This window comes from Mandrillus leucophaeus, unplaced genomic scaffold, assembly GCF_000951045.1.
Source record: "Mandrillus leucophaeus isolate KB7577 unplaced genomic scaffold, Mleu.le_1.0 Scaffold570, whole genome shotgun sequence".
Lineage (NCBI taxonomy): Eukaryota > Metazoa > Chordata > Mammalia > Primates > Cercopithecidae > Mandrillus > Mandrillus leucophaeus.
In genome coordinates, this window is record NW_012106142.1 from 253,423 (window position 1) to 269,087 (window position 15,665).

Sequence of the window (15,665 nt, forward strand, 5' to 3'; positions counted from 1 at the left end):
AATATGGTATAAACATTTTAAAAATTATAACCATGTATATGGTGTCTCAGGTAAAATAAAAACTCACTGTATGTTAAAGGTGTAGGTGCCGAAAGGCTGTGATACCTTTCCTCCCCATCATAAGGCTCACAGCCAACACTCTTATAAACAAAAGACAGTTTAACAACAGAAAAGCATGACAAATTAATTTAATCAAAGTTTTATGAAACATGGGAGGCTTCAGAACGAAGACCCAAAGACCCAAGGGAAAAGCGTCCATTTTAATGCTTAGATTCAATAGAGTGGACAGCTGTGTAGAAATGTGATTAGACAAAAAGGGAATGAGTAATAAACTGAGTGGGAAAATCCAGCAAGGCCTGTCCTTTTAAATTCCTGGCTTCTCTGCGTGGCATTTCTTCCTCCCATGTATAGAGCAGGACCCTTTCTGGAATGAGTCTTATGTTCTACTTTCAGACAAGGTAAGTAAGAGCAATTTCTTTACAGCCAGCTCTTACATGTAAAGGTTAGATTAATATTTCTATATTTCTAGATTTTTTTTTCTTTTTTTTTTTTTTGAGAAAAGTCTCGCTCTGTCACCTAAGCTGGAGTACAGTGGCGCGATCTCGGCTCACTGCAATCTCTGCCTCCTGGGTTCGAGCGATTCTCCTGCCTCAGCTTCCCGAGTAGCTGGGACTACAGGCATGTGCCACCACACCTGGCTAATTTTTTTGAATGCTTAGTAGAGACTGGGTTTCAACCATGTTGATCAGGCTGGTCTCAAACTCCTGACCTCAAACGATCCACCTACCTCAGCCTCCCAAAGTGCTGGGATTACAGGCGTGAGCCACCATGCCCGGCCTCTAGGTTTTAAGACTATCTTTGAGGGAGAGGGTTCGGTTACTACGGCCTGCCTTGGGGAGAAAGGGAAGTAAGAGAAAGAAGGGCAGGTCAGAAAGAGACTTTACTTCTGAAGTCCTTCCAATGTCCTTCAGTTCAAAGTACTCAGCATGCCAAAGTGCCATACGTTGGGGTATCATTTTCTGAGCCCAACAAAGGCTACCCTCAAACTTCAAGTTTTAGAGGAATTATTCTTCACATATATTGTCTAGCTTCCTACTTAGGTATTCAGGGGACAGCAAACTTTCTAACAGGCTTCCAACAAAGCTTAAATTCTGAGAATATTTTTAGTTTTTCAATTCTATGAACAAAAATGGGCAAGGTTACGCATGCATAGAGGATGAATGCTCCATGTAGTTCATTTCAAGAAAGCAGCTTAAGATGCATTCAATATAAGAAAAGTTGAAAAAAAAGAAGAGACAGATTTTAAAGGAAGAAAAAAAGTGGAACGCAACAAACATTTAAACATATTACTTGTGAAGCTTAGGTTGGGTATCTAATATATTGTTCCTCATTTTCCCAACCACCATATGAGGCAGGTGTGATTATGTGAGAACCTAACTCAGAACCCAAGTTGGTATGAAGATTATTTTAAGGAAAAGACATTTGAGGCTAGGCACAGTGGCTCATGCTTGTAATCCCAGCACTTTGGGAGGCCAAGGCGGGCAGATACCTGAGGTCAGGAGTTCGAGACCAGCCTGGCCAAGATAGTGAAACCCTGTCTCTACTAAAACTACAAAAATTAGCCAGGTATGGTGGCGTGTGTGGGGAAAAGAAAGAGAGATCAGACTGTTACTGTGTCTATGTAGAAAGGAGTAGACATAAGAGACTCCATTTGGTTCTGTAATAAGAAAAATTCTTCTGCCATTGAGATGCTGTTAATCTGTGACCCTACTCCCAACCCTGTCCTTGCAGGAGACATGTGCTGTGATGACTCAAGGTTTAATGGATTTGGAGCTGTGCAGGATGTGCTTTGTTACACAAGTGCCTGAAGGCAGTATGTTTGTTAAAAGTCATCACCATTCTCTTAATCTCAAGTACCCAAGGACACAAACGCTGCGGAAAGCTGCAGGGACCTCTGCCTAGGGAAGCTAGGTATCGTCCAAGGTTTCTCCCCACGTGATAGTCTGAAATATGGCCTCGTGGGAAGGGAAAGACCTGATCGTTCCCCAGCCTGACACAGGTGAAGGGTCTGTGCTGAGGAGGATTAGTAAAAGAGGAAAGAAGGCCTCTTGGCAGTTGAGATAGAGAAAGGCATCTGTCTCCTGCCCGTCCCTGGGTAATGGAACGTCTCGGTGTAAAACCCGATTGTGTGTTCCATTTACTGAGATAGGAGAAAACCGCCTTAGGGCTGGAGGTGGGACGTGCTAGCGGCAATGCTGCTCTTTATGCACTGAAAAGGTTTATGGAGATGTTTGCATATGCACATCAAGGCACAGCACTTTTCCTTAAACTTACTCATGTCAGAGATCTTTATTCATATGTCTTTCTGCTGACCTTCTCCCTACTATGACCCTATTGTCCTGCTACTTCCCCTTTTTCTAAAAGATGGTAAAGATAATTATCAATAAATACTGAGGGAACTCAGAGACCGGTGCCGGCGCGGGTCCTCTGTATGCTGAGCACCGATCCCCTGGGCCCACTTTCCTTTCTCTATACTTTGTCTCTGTGTCTCTTTCTTTTCTCAAGTCTCTCGTTCCACCTGACAAGAAAAGCCCACAGGTGTGGAGGGGCAGGCCACCCCTTCAGTGCGCCTGTAGTGGGAGGCTGAGGCAGAAGAATAGCTTGAACCTGGGAGGCAGAGGTTGCAGTGAGCCGAGACTGCACTGCTGCATTCCAGCCTGGGCGATAGTGAGTCTCTGTCTCAAAAAAAAAAAAAAAAAAAAAAAAAAAGAGGACATTTGAGACTCAACAAACGCAGAAGAAACCTTCTTGGAGCTTCCCTTATCTGACTAAAAACAGAAACTTCTGGCAAATGAGGCTGCCATAAACTTCTTCTTCAGAGTAGTTTTTACTCCCAGGAAGACCAAGGGTAAACCTACCATAAATCCCCTCTCTGAAGACAGTGTTATGGCTGTGAAGAAGACAGAAAGATCACTGCACCTGCATACCCAAGTATTATCACAAACTTTCTTATCTCCTGTTTATTTTCCTGAAAACCCATTTGTCTTTCCAAAACAATTTATTTGTTCTTCCTATGAACAAAGAAATTTTATGAACAAATAAATTTACAAATACATTTAAATGAACTTAATAAAATGCAATTCCATTTCTTTTGTAAACTGCTATATGCATAGGAATAAACTCTTTTTCTTAATCTGTCTTTTGTCAGTTTAATTCTCAGTCAGATACTGCGTCACAGATAGTAGAGGAAAAGTTCTCCACCCCCATTTTAAAATGGAGAAAACTGAAGTTCACGAAGGTTACGTAACTTATGCAAAGTCAAAAAAACAACTAATTTTTAAATGTTTAAAAAATAGTTATCCTTATCCAAGCCTTAAAATTAATCCCCTGATTTGAAAGATCTATCTAAATTAGACTTCAAAATTTCAATAAATGAAACCTAGTCCTTCCCTTTCTGCAGCTATCGTACTCTGTGGAGGTAGTGCTGCCTCTTACCAACATCCACAAGAAAACTCACCGTTGTCTTTTTTTTTTTAAGACAGAGTCTTGCTCTGTCACCCAAGCTGGAGTGCAGGGTCTTGCAGTTGCCCAAGTTCAATCACAGTTCACTGCAGCCTCAAACTCCTAGGCTCAGCAATCTTCCTGCTTTGGCCACTGGAGTAGCTAAGACTACAGACTTGTGCCACCACGCCCAGCTAGCACTGTCTTATTAATAGGTTATTCTGGTAATATTCGGGGAGCTAGCAACGGAGATAAGATTGTTCTAATATGTGTCTGAAATCTAGTACTCTCTAGTTTAGTGATCTAAGTCTAAAACAGAAAATTTAACATTACTGTTTTAATTTTTAAATTGAATATTTTAACATTTCATCTCTCTAGAATCGAATTATTTGCCACCTCACTTAAGAACATAAAAGCAAACCAAAAAAGGATTTCTAACAGGCAAATCAATTGAATTAAGTTGAAGCACCAAACAAGTATCAAGAAATTTGTATAATTTAGTCATAAATCAACCCTTCAACCCTCATTAAGTAAATGTTTGCTACCATTTCACAGACCATTCTTACCACTGCCGGGCCAGTGCCTGGTGGTCGACTGTCTCTCCACCTCCCCCAGATTCCTTATCTGCTTCATTTTCTTCAAGTTCCCTACATCCCCATCCCCACCTCACCTCCCACACTCTTAGGTATGACTTGGCCTTCTGCCTCATACAAAAGTTAAAACCTACTGGCTTCCTCTAACACCAAGAAACGTACTTTACTATCCTAATCTTTTTGAGGGTATCAAAAAAAGAGGTATTCCACTCAGTATTTTAAATAATGCCATTCCCTCCCATCTAAATGTATCTTACTCCTTTGTTAATATTCCTGTTACTACTCCATTATTCAAACCAACCCTTTCTACCAACTCCCTACCCTCAGCCTATAAACTGCTCATCTTTTTTTTTTTTTTTTTTTAAGATAGGGTCTCGCTCTGTCACCCAGACTGGAGTGCAGTGGTGCGACAACGGATCACTGTAGACTTGACCTCCTGGGCTAAATCAATCCCTCCCCTTCAGCCTCTTGAGTTGCTAGGATTATAGACACAGATCACCATGCCCAGCTAATTTTTTGTGTGTTTCTTAAAGAGGGAGTACCACTATGTTACCTAGGCTGGTTTCGAACTCCTGGGCTCAAACGATCCTCCTGCCGTAGCCTCCCAAAGTGTGGGATTACAGGCGTAAGCCACTGCACCCAGCCAACCTCTCCAATCTTAAAGACAAAACACCTATGTCCATCCCAGAATTCCCTCTTTTTCATTAAAACCAGTTTCTAGAAAATAACATTTGACTTTTATGACCTCTATTTCGTTATCTCCTATCCTCTTATCTCCAGCCTAATGTAATCTATCTGCAACCTTGGGGACTTAAGAAGTCACTAAAGACTATATTGTCAATTACAACAGACATCTTTCTCTACCAGCATTTAACCATTTCTTCTTTCCAGGCCTGCATGTGCCATCCAATACCACAGGTCCACTGAGCACTAAGAATGTGGCTAGTCCAAATTGAGATGTATAAGTATAAAATGTATGCCAGATTTTGAAGATGATTAGCATAAAAATGCAAAATACCTTACTAGTAATGTTTATATTGATTACATATTGAAGTAATGTTTTGGAGTATACTGAATTAAATAAAATATACTGTTAAAATTAACTTCACTTGATTCTTTTTTCTTCCCTTTTCATTCAATTTTACTTTTGAATATTACTTAAACATTTAACATGACATAAAACTTAAAATCACATAAAATTACATACGTGTCTCATGAGGTTTCTATTTCTGTATCCTCCTTTGATATTCTAGGACTACACCCCTAAGGTTCACTTCCTTCTCTCTCTCTTGGCAAATTAAGAATGTCAACTTTGGTGATTTCTAATCTCTTGACCACATCAGCAAGTCAAACACCACAATACTACTACAAGAGGGAACTTAATAAAATGAGAATCTTTTAATGGTTCCCCATCATCTACTGGATTAAGTTCAGCCTTCAACTGGGCATACTAGGCTCCTGATCTTTCACTGTTTCCTCAGCCCTGCTCTGACATTCTAGCAGGACAAACTCCTTCATTCTCATATAACTCTGCTAGTACCTCTGCTAGGAAAACCCTTTCTCCCTTTTTATTAATAATTAAGATGCAAAGCTTCTAATCACATCATTTGTTTGTTCCGTGTCTGGCCCTAGGCTTGGATGAAACAGGTGAAGGGCCTAGTCTGCAGAGAACTAAAGTTCAGATACAGCTGAAACAAAAAAGACTTAATTACTTCTTAGGATTATTAATTTAGGAACAAGAGTTATAAAACCAAAAGTTTTAAAATTATTTTTTCCCTTTAAAATACAAGGTTTTTTTGTTTTATTTTGTTTTGTTTTTGAGACAGTCTCACTCTGTCACTCAGGCTGGAGTGTAGTGGCATATTCTCAGCTCACTGCAACCTCCACCTCCTGGGTTCAAGCAATTCTCCTGCCTCAGCCTCTCCAGTAGCTGGTATTACAGGCACCCACCACCACGCCCGGCTAATTTTTGTATTTTTTTAGTAGAGACAGCTTTCACCATGTTGGCCAGGCTGGTCTTGAACTCCTGACCTCAAGTGATCTGCCGCCTTAGTCTCCCAAAGTGCTGGGATTACAGGTATGAGCCACCACACCTGGCCTAAAATATAGGTTCTAAGAAAGAGTCAAAGAATAGAACTTACTGAAAATGCTGGATATTTGGTACTATACACTCATGAGGCACTCTGACAATCTTCGGTATCCCTGTAGTCCCTGATGTATGTAGTACATACGCTAAGCAATGCTTTAGCCTCAGATCCACGTGTTCTGCTTTTTCTTCATTGACATGCTCAGAACTTACGCTGATTTTTATTTTTTCTTTTTCATATTTCTCTTTTCCATCACTTAGCATCAAGTTCACCTCAGTATTTTTCCAGTGAAGTCTGAAGAGCACTAGGTCATTATGTTCTACTGTAAATGTATCGTAACTCAATAACGTTTCATGAAAAGATTTAAATTTCTGTGTGAAATGGGGGACAAAGTTTACAATATTAGTATGTTAAAAGATATTCTTCTTTATATAGAAGTAATATGAAATACAGTCATCCCTCAGTATCCATGGGGGAATTGGTTCTAGGATCATCTCAGATGCCAAAATCTGAACATACTCAAGTCCCTTATATAAAATGGTGCTGTACTTGCATATAACCCATGCACATCCTCCCATGTACTTTAAATCATCTCTAGATTACTTATAACTAATATAAAACTATGCTAATTAATGCTATGTAAATAGTTGCTATATTTTAAAATTTGTATTAGTTTTTACTGTTGCACTGGGTTTTTTTTTTTTTCTGAATATTTTCTTCTTTTTTCTTGAGACAGGGTCTCTCTCTGTTGCCCAGGCTGGAGTGCAGCGGTGTAATCTTTATTGTTTTACTTTATTTATTTATTTTTTTTGAGACAAGAGTCTCGCTCTTTCGCCCAGGCTGGAGTGCAGTGGCGCAATCTCGGCTCACTGCAAATTCTGCCTCCCAGGTTCACATCATTCTCCGTCCTCAGCCTCTCGAGTAGCTGGGACTACAGGCACCTGCCACCGTGCCCAGCTCATTTTTTTGTATTCTTTTTAGTAGAAACAGGGTTTCACCGTGTTAACCAGGATGGTCTCGATCACCTGACCTCGTGATCCGCCCGCCTCAGCCTCCCAAAGTGCTGGGATTACAGGCGTGAGCCACCCCGCCCAGCCGCAGCAGTGAAATCTTAACTGACTGCAACCTCGAACAGCTGGGCTCAAGTGAGTTTCCCACTTCAGCCTCTTGAGTAGCTGGAACTACAGGTGTGCACCACCACATCCAGACAGTTTTTTTATTTTTACCAGAGAAAAGGTCTCACTATGTTACCCAACCTGGTCTCAAACTCCTGGACTCAAATGAGCTCCTGCGTTAGTCCCCTAAAGTGCTGGGATTATAGGCGTAGGCCCCAAATATTTTCAGTCTGCAGTTGGTTGACTCCTCAGATGGGAAACCTCTGGATACAGAGGGCCAACTGTATTCATTTACTCATTCAACATGACTTTTTTGGGGAGTTGGGGGGAGTACTTGCTATATACCCAGGGGTAAAAAGATAAATAAATCTCCAAGAGCAAAGTGCTGTCCTTACTTTCAAACCTATTTTCCAAAACACCAGACATATAAAAGCAATCATAATGCAGTGTGATATGATAATAAAGCAGGCTTGAAATGTTAATGGGAACAGAGAATGCTGAACTTAACTCTGCCTAGAAGGTCAGAGATTGCTTCATGGGTAATATTTGTTATAAGGAGCTATTCTCCAAATAATAAAAATGGGCACTTCAGGCAAACAACCAACATTGAGGATCTGACCTGGGAAAGCTGATATGTGAACATTAAGCATTCCAATTAAGGTAAAGAATGGGGAGGGGGAAAGGGAAAAGGTGAGGTGCGTAGCTGATAGGAGATGAGATGCAAATCCTTAATAATTTTGTACAGTCAGCACAAAGGAGTTTAGATCTTAACCTGTAAGTGACAGGATCCAATTGAAGGTGGCAATAGCATAGATTAGACTCTATCAAGGACAGAATAATAAATGAGATTCTGCTAAGTGAGAATCATTTAATGAGTCTTTTGCAGTAATTCAGATATACTATATGGTCCTGAACTACTATTCTGTTGCAAGAGGAGTGGTTAGAAAGGGTCTATGAGCAAAGAATAAATAAGACATGGTGACTTTCTGGATGTGGACTGAGTCTAAGAAAATTGTTGGGTTTCTGGCCCAGGTGATTTGGTGGATGGAGATGATTTAATGCAGAAGTGAGTTTGGATGAAGAGATGCTAAGCTAAATTTGTACAAGTTGAAAGTAAGGTTTCTTTGAATATATCTTTTTAGGTTGACAACAACAGCATAATGAAATATAACCTAGGTTTTCACATTAAATAAATCAACATAAATAATGAGAAAAAGGTCACAACCCAGAAGCCTACAGTGTTTTCTTAGTGTGTTTGGTGTATGTGTATGCATTGGGTAGGGGATGTGGTGTGGCCTGTAATATTTACAAAATTAAAGGCCTACATACTCTTCAGATCGACCTCAAAATCATCCCTCCTCATTAAAATTCTACTATATCTACTAGGTTATGTTTACTTCACTTAGGACAATTATCACACTATGTAGATGTTATGGGTTCAGGAGTAAGAACTTTTCTCTCCAACTACATTATAAAAAACTGGAAGGCTTATATACCAATGCCCTCCCAATCATTCTGTCCCTAGTGCAAGGTTTCTCAGTTTCAACACTACTGATATTTTGGACCAGATAATTCTTTGTGGAGTGCTGTCTTATACATTGTAGGATTTTTAGCAGTATCCCTGGCCTCCATCCACCAGATGCCAGTAGCACCCCACTTCCATCATTACAATAAAAAATATGTCTAGACATTGCCAACTGTCCCCAGTTGAGAACTATTGCTTTAATGGATACGTACAGTAGATGCTTAAAAATACTGATTGTTCCTGTGTTAAATGAAGGAAGAACACTTACACCATCATCAAAATCATGGGATAGGAAGCAAGGTTTTGCTATGCTCAACTCATTCGTTCTTGGGTTTTGCTATGCCCAACTCCTACTGGTCATAAAGAATACCTTGATATTGACAATTAATACTGATACTAAGTTACCCTTTATAAAATTTTCACTAAGGTTGCTAAGAAAAATAAACATCACATCCCCATTTCAGTTTTGCTTACTTACGAACAATGGAATAACCAATTTGAGGAGTAGAGGAAACTTCGGCTACACACTAACAAATATTTATTTTTAAAACATTTATTAACCAGATCAGGTGTGGTGGCTCATGCCTGTAATCTCAGCACTTTGGGAGGTCGGGGCGGGCAGATCACTTGAGGTCAGGAGTTCAAGACCAGCCTGGCCAACATGGCGAAACCTTGTCTCTACTTAAAAAAATATATACAAAAATTAGCCGGGTGTGGTGGCATGCAGCTGTAATTCCAGCTACTTGGGAGGCTGAGGCACTAGAACCGCTTGAACCTGGGAGGCAGAGGTTGCAGTGAGCTGAGATCGCACCACTGCCGACTGCACTTCAGCCTGGGTAACAGAGTGAGACTCTGGCTCAAAAAAAAAAAAAAAAAAAAACCCCTTTTGAGTCTCTAGAAAGTAACCCATATATCTCAAGTTCTTGATATTTCTTATATACACACAGACAGACGCGCGCGCGCACGCGCACACACACACACACACAGAGTGTGGGGGGGCAGGAGGGAATAACGCATTTAAGTTACCCCATTACAAACTGGCTCATATAGAAAATGGCAAAAACAGGCTAAATTGAATATATTTTTATAATGTTCTTCCCCTTTAGTAAAACAGTATTTTATAAATAATAAATAAATAATGAAGCATGGGCTGCGTCTTGCTGAAGACGCAAAGCAGTGTTTCTTGGTTATATCTTTGGTTGGCAATCATTTAAAAATAAAAAACAATAAACAATAAATTTAGTTTTCTGGAAAGATCTCTTCTAAGTACCAGTCTCTTTTTCAAAATGCAAGCTCTGTTATAATTCTTCAGTGTTGCTGACCAATGTAATTGCCATAAATATGAAAGTTTCAAGTATTATAAAATTTTGCAGTATAGGAAATACTTTGGAAAGAGAAATTCAAAACAATGCATAATATATTATTATAAGGCTAACAGATCTGTTCATACCACAGAACAGTGGTTCACAATGCAGTATGAGGGGTGGAGAGCCCCTCCAGGGGACAAATGGCAATGTCTGGAGATTTTTGGTTGTTACGACTGGGAAGTGCTACTGAAGTCTAGTGAGTGCGGTCAAAGATATTGCTAAATATCCTATAATGTATGGAACACTCCTCACAACAATTACTCAACCCTAAAAATGTCATAGTGCAAAGACTGAGAAACCTTGCCACATTTAGCAGACTTAGGAATCCAGATGGGAGAAGGAAGGAATGCTTCAATTGAAAGATAAATGTAATACAGGCAGAAAACAATTGAAACACCTAGACTTACATTAATTTGTTTTTTTTCAACAAGGATATACTTTAGATTACATTTTTTCATAAAATGAGTTGATAATGATGGTGGTGAATCTGTATCGATAGGTACATAAGCAGCTGGGACTTGGAGAATTCTAGAGAAAAAAGTACACAGTCAGCACAGAATGTCTGTTGATTTAGTACTTGTTTAAGCATTTCTATTTCTCTATGCCCTTTATTTTTTGTAGCAGCATAAAAATGGTTTCTGGAGCGCTTTATTGCTGATCAGAAATTTCCAATGTTTTCATTGACACTTAGTTGGTAATAAACACCGTCATTTTAGCCGGGCACAGTGGCTCACACCTGTAATCCCAGCACTTTGGGAGGCTGAGGCAGGTGAATCACCTGAGTCAGGAGTTCGAGACCAGCCTGACCAACATGGAGAAACCCTGTCTCTACTAAAAATACAAAATTAGCCGGGTGATGGTGGGCGCCTGTAATCCCAGCTACTTGGGAGGCTGAGGCAGGAGAATTGCTTGAACCCGGGAGGCGGAGGTTGCGGTGAGCCAAGATCACACCATTGTACTCCAACCTGGGCAATAAGAGTAAAACTTCATCTCAAAAATAAATAAATAAATAAACACTGTCATTTTATCTTTTCTTCATGAAAACCCTAAGTATTTACTATGTTAAATTCTCATCACTTAATATAGAGAAATACAAGATTTTTAAAAGTTAAGCATTTTAAGTAGTTTCAGGTATACTTTAAGGACACCAGATCTTTGCACATAGTAAGTTCTCAATAAATTTTGTCACTAATTGAGTGAAAGTAAATGTTTGTTGTTGTTGTTTTTGTTTATTGTTTTATAGAGATGGGGTCTTGTTAAGTCACCAGGGTGGTCTCGAACTCCTGGCCTTAAATAATACTCTAGACTCAGCCTCCCAAAGTGCTGGGATTTACAGGTGTGAGCCACTGTGCCTGGCCAAAAGTAAATTTTTGAATATCTTTTGCTTTATACTTATATAATTAATTTACCAAGACACATATAGAATGAATAAACTCTTTGGCAGTTTATATTTATTGCAGAGTTCTAGAATATAAATCACTATATGAGGATAACATTCTAGAACAATTTAAATAATTAAATATTTTGCAAATATCTGTTGGAATCATTGCAAAATGATTAAACATTTTGCAAATATCTGTCTTCCAATAGGTTCATATTTCAATCTATATCAACTATTATCCAAAACTCTAATTTACTGATTTATTGAATACCTTAGTGCTTAAATTTTCAGTTGTGGACAAAAAACATAGTCATGTTATCTGTGAAATCCTGTTTTCTTTTATCTAACAACAAAGTGTTATAAATTATCATAATTGCTTTCCTTTAACAGATTAATGAAGCCCTTATATTTTGGAGATACTTAAATGTTCTATTAGTAAAAGCTTCTAGTCTCTCCTAAATAAGCTCAGAATAATTAATTTAAATAATTAAAAATAATACTAGGAGAAATGCAAACTTCTTTAGCCTCTCTACAATTGACCAAACAATACAGAAAAATCCAATAGTAAATAGAACAGTAACTTGCAATATACTCTATTAAAAAATTACATTAGCTTGGAGTAACATCAAATTTACAGTTCTAAAAAATATTACCCTAAAATCCAAGAGGGTAAGTCTATTCCAGGTTGGCAGTAGAGACCAATTTCCCGAATTCCTTGAAAGTCACAGTGTAACAGCAGAAAATTTGATAATTCAGAAGCAGCATTAACCACAGTCTTGTAGGTGTAGTAAACTGGAAGCTGGTTGTTGCATTCATCAAAACATACAGCTACTTTGTCCATATAACAGGAGGCAGCCTTACGCACCAATTCCTGAAGAGTCATTTCACTGAAGTTTATCTAAACATCAATTTGTAGCAGAGAACCCTGTGTATACACAGAAGTGTTAGGGGGAGATGGAGTTTTAGTGAGCTCAGTGGAGGGACAGGGAGAAACTTCTCTATAATCATGTCTCACGAAAATAATTATATCAAAGATATATAAATGAAGAATCTCTGAACTTATGAAATGTCTATGGTGACTTTACTGAGGACAATGAGGTTGAAAATTAACTTGATACATCAACCTATGCTGGGTCAGAGCATCAAAAAAATTTGGGAGGGGAGTGGTATACACAGATGAAAATGAAGCAGGTAAAAATGGAGACTTCTCTCTCAACGGACCACAATGTAAATATGAAATATATAAAAAATTAATCAATAAAATCAAATTTAAAGGACCCCACACTTAATTTTTTTCACTTTCCTTCAGTAACTGTTACAGATTTGTTAAGATAAATTAGTCAAAATATTGCATGGTGACTTTCAAATTACTCATGTGGCCAGGTGCGGTGGCTCACGCCTGTAATCTCAGCACTTTGGGAGGCCAAAGGGGGCGGATCACTTGAGATCAGGAATTCAAGATCAGCCTGGCCAACATGGTGAAACCCTGTCTGTACTAAAAATACAAAAATTAGCCACGCAAGGTGGCGTGCACCTGTAATCCCAGCTACTCTGGAGGGTGAGGCAGGCGAATCACTTGAACCCAGGAGGCAGAGGTTGCAATGAGCCAAGATGGCGCCACTGCACTCCAGCCTGGGTGACAGGGCAAGACTGCATCTCAAAATAAATAAATAAGTAAATGAAATAAAAATAAAACAAAATGATTAATGTAAATAAACTTTGTTTTTAAATTCCAGTAGGAACTCAGATGAAAGCAAAATCAATCTTTGACAGAAGAAAAGTAAAAAATTCTATTCCTATTCATTCAGTTCTAGACAACTATATATAAAAACAGTGCTTATTACTACTATAATATTAGTATTTTACAAAAGTCATACTTGTATAATTGTCAAGAAGTAAACTCTTCATACTGTATATTTTATTTTTAAATTGCCAATAAGTTCATTTAGACTGAAAATATAATATTACAACTCAATAAAGCAGTATATCAATGCAATGTTCTCTGGGTTTCTTAATGCAGATTATACTAAAATAAGATTTGAAACAGTATTTCAAGAAAGAAACACTCGGGATCAATGGTAAAAGAAAAACTCACAGTGTTTCCTTGAAGGCAAAGGTTATTTTTTTCCCTCTGTGAACTCTATTTTCCATATTTTAAAGCAAGTAAGATTTACCAAGTAGCCTATTTCAGTAAAGTTTTTGTTTGTTTTTTGAGACAGAGTCTCGCTCTGTTCCCCAGGCTGGAGTGCAGTAGCGCGATCTCGGCTCACTGCAATCTCTGCCTCCCAGGTTCAAGGGATTCTCCCACCTCAAGTTCCCGAGTAGCTGGGATTACAAGTGCGCGCTACCACGTCCGGCTAATTTTTGTTTTTATTTTTTTTTTAAGTAGAGACGGGGTTTCTCCATGTTGGCCAGGTTGGTTTTCAACTTCTGACCTCAAGTGATCCACCTACTTTGGCCTACCAAAACGTTAGGATGACAGGCGGAGCCACCGCGCCCGGCCAAGTCTTTTTTTCTTTTTTTTTTAAATTTGTTCACATTTATTTGAACTGATTTCCTGACTGACTCAATTTTCATTTATATCAACTAATTAACATGAATTAGAAAAAAAAATCTTAAAGAGAGTAAAATGAACCAATAACTGCCAAGACCTGTAAGTTTGAAAATGCTGTGATTTCTAAATATAAAGTTTAAACATGTAAGGCAACTTTGGTACTTACATTAATTTTAGTAAGCATTTCTATACATATTAGCTCCTTTTTATGCACAATATACAATTTTAAGCTTTCCTCAGACATACAATGATCATTATGTAAATATAAGGAAGGCTTTCTACAGCACGCGCTCAAATGATGAGGAATGAGTTTATTTCGCAACATACAGGTAGTGCGGAAGGATACCTACACATCTATACGATAATTAAGATGTTTCCTTCCATTTTCCCAAAAGTTGCTACAGAGATTTAAGGTAAAATCCATTCTTGTTGTTTCAGGTTTTCATTTTCATTCATGAATCACAAACAACATTCTCTGCAGTAGAGAATACTTAATAATACCCAAATGTTTGAGACTTTAAAAAGGAAAAAAAAAAAAAAAGCAAACTCTGGTAAGCAGATTTTATATGTAAAAGGAATAAATTTAAGATATTTGCTACTTTACAACCGTAGAAGCTGCTATTTAGTCAATAGAGATCTTAAGAGTGTCAACAAATTCTACTGGTATGGGGCCTCTCTCTAGGTCACTGGTTGTTTTAAAAATGGATAAGTAATCTAGAAACTTTATTTTCCCAATCCACCTGCTTCTTAATTTACGGTATGCAGCGAGTAGCAATGCACTTTATAGCTTCCTAAACATTTCTTCACTGCTCTTCAAAACCACTCTAGGGGGTAGCGGAGCGCAGAGCACATTATTTCCATTTGAATGGAGGGACGGAGGGACGGAGGGACGGAGGGACGGAGGCTAGTGACGCAGGAGTGTACACACAGGTCAGGGTTAGTCTGCACCACACCAGCACGCCAGACCCCAATGTATCAAATCCGAGGCCAGGCAGTGGTCCTGAAGCTGAGCAAATGTGTGTGGAAGCAGGCTTAGGCCTCGCGGCACTTCGCCTCCCTCACACCGACCCCCGCCGGACACCGCGCCCTGCGGCGACTCACTTAGCAAGTCTCGCGGATTAGGTTTGTTCGCATTCGGACCTTTCCCGGACGGCTCCTCGCGGATACTTCTCACCGCGAAGCTGCAGCTCCCAGAAGCCGTAAAGCTATCCCAGAGCGAGGCCCCACACGCAAATCTTCCGCGTCGCCATGTGACGTCAGTGCGAGCGACCCCAGGGAGGCTGTGTCGGGCTGACCCGGCCTCTCCTGAAGCCGAAGCGCCAACTTGAGAGAAGAGTTCTGTAGGCTTTTTCACTTTTGGTTATCTGCTCAGGCGCTCCTTGGGGTCGCGCATGGTCTCGGACAGGGTTTGCAAGGACTTTGGAGCTGACCAGTTTGTAGCCATAACCCTTTCGTACTTGCCAAGAAACTCTGGGCAAGACTTGAATTTTGAGCTGCAGTATTCTCGTTCATAAGGTGAGAATAAAAACATCACCTAGGGTT

The 15,665-nt window shown here is 39.3% G+C and overlaps 1 protein-coding gene across 5 annotated transcripts in view; it reads right to left on the reverse strand.

Moving 5' to 3' along the window:
• Positions 1–15,370, reverse strand: part of AASDH (aminoadipate-semialdehyde dehydrogenase) — a 43,003-nt gene extending 27,633 nt beyond the window's left edge. For 2 of the 5 annotated variants that reach the window (XM_011998434.1, XM_011998431.1), the window contains exons 1-4: positions 15,225–15,370; positions 12,223–12,494; positions 10,596–10,716; positions 6,236–6,552 (exon numbers count right to left, since the gene is read on the reverse strand). In XM_011998434.1, the coding sequence (XP_011853824.1) occupies positions 6,236–6,552; positions 10,596–10,716; positions 12,223–12,452 (668 nt within the window). In that variant the 5' untranslated portion in view covers positions 12,453–12,494; positions 15,225–15,370. The remainder of the gene's footprint in view (positions 1–6,235; positions 6,553–10,595; positions 10,717–12,222; positions 12,495–15,224) is intronic. The other 3 variants (XM_011998432.1, XM_011998433.1, XM_011998435.1) reach the window with 3 other exon arrangements.
• Between the last annotated feature and the right edge of the window lie 295 nt (positions 15,371–15,665).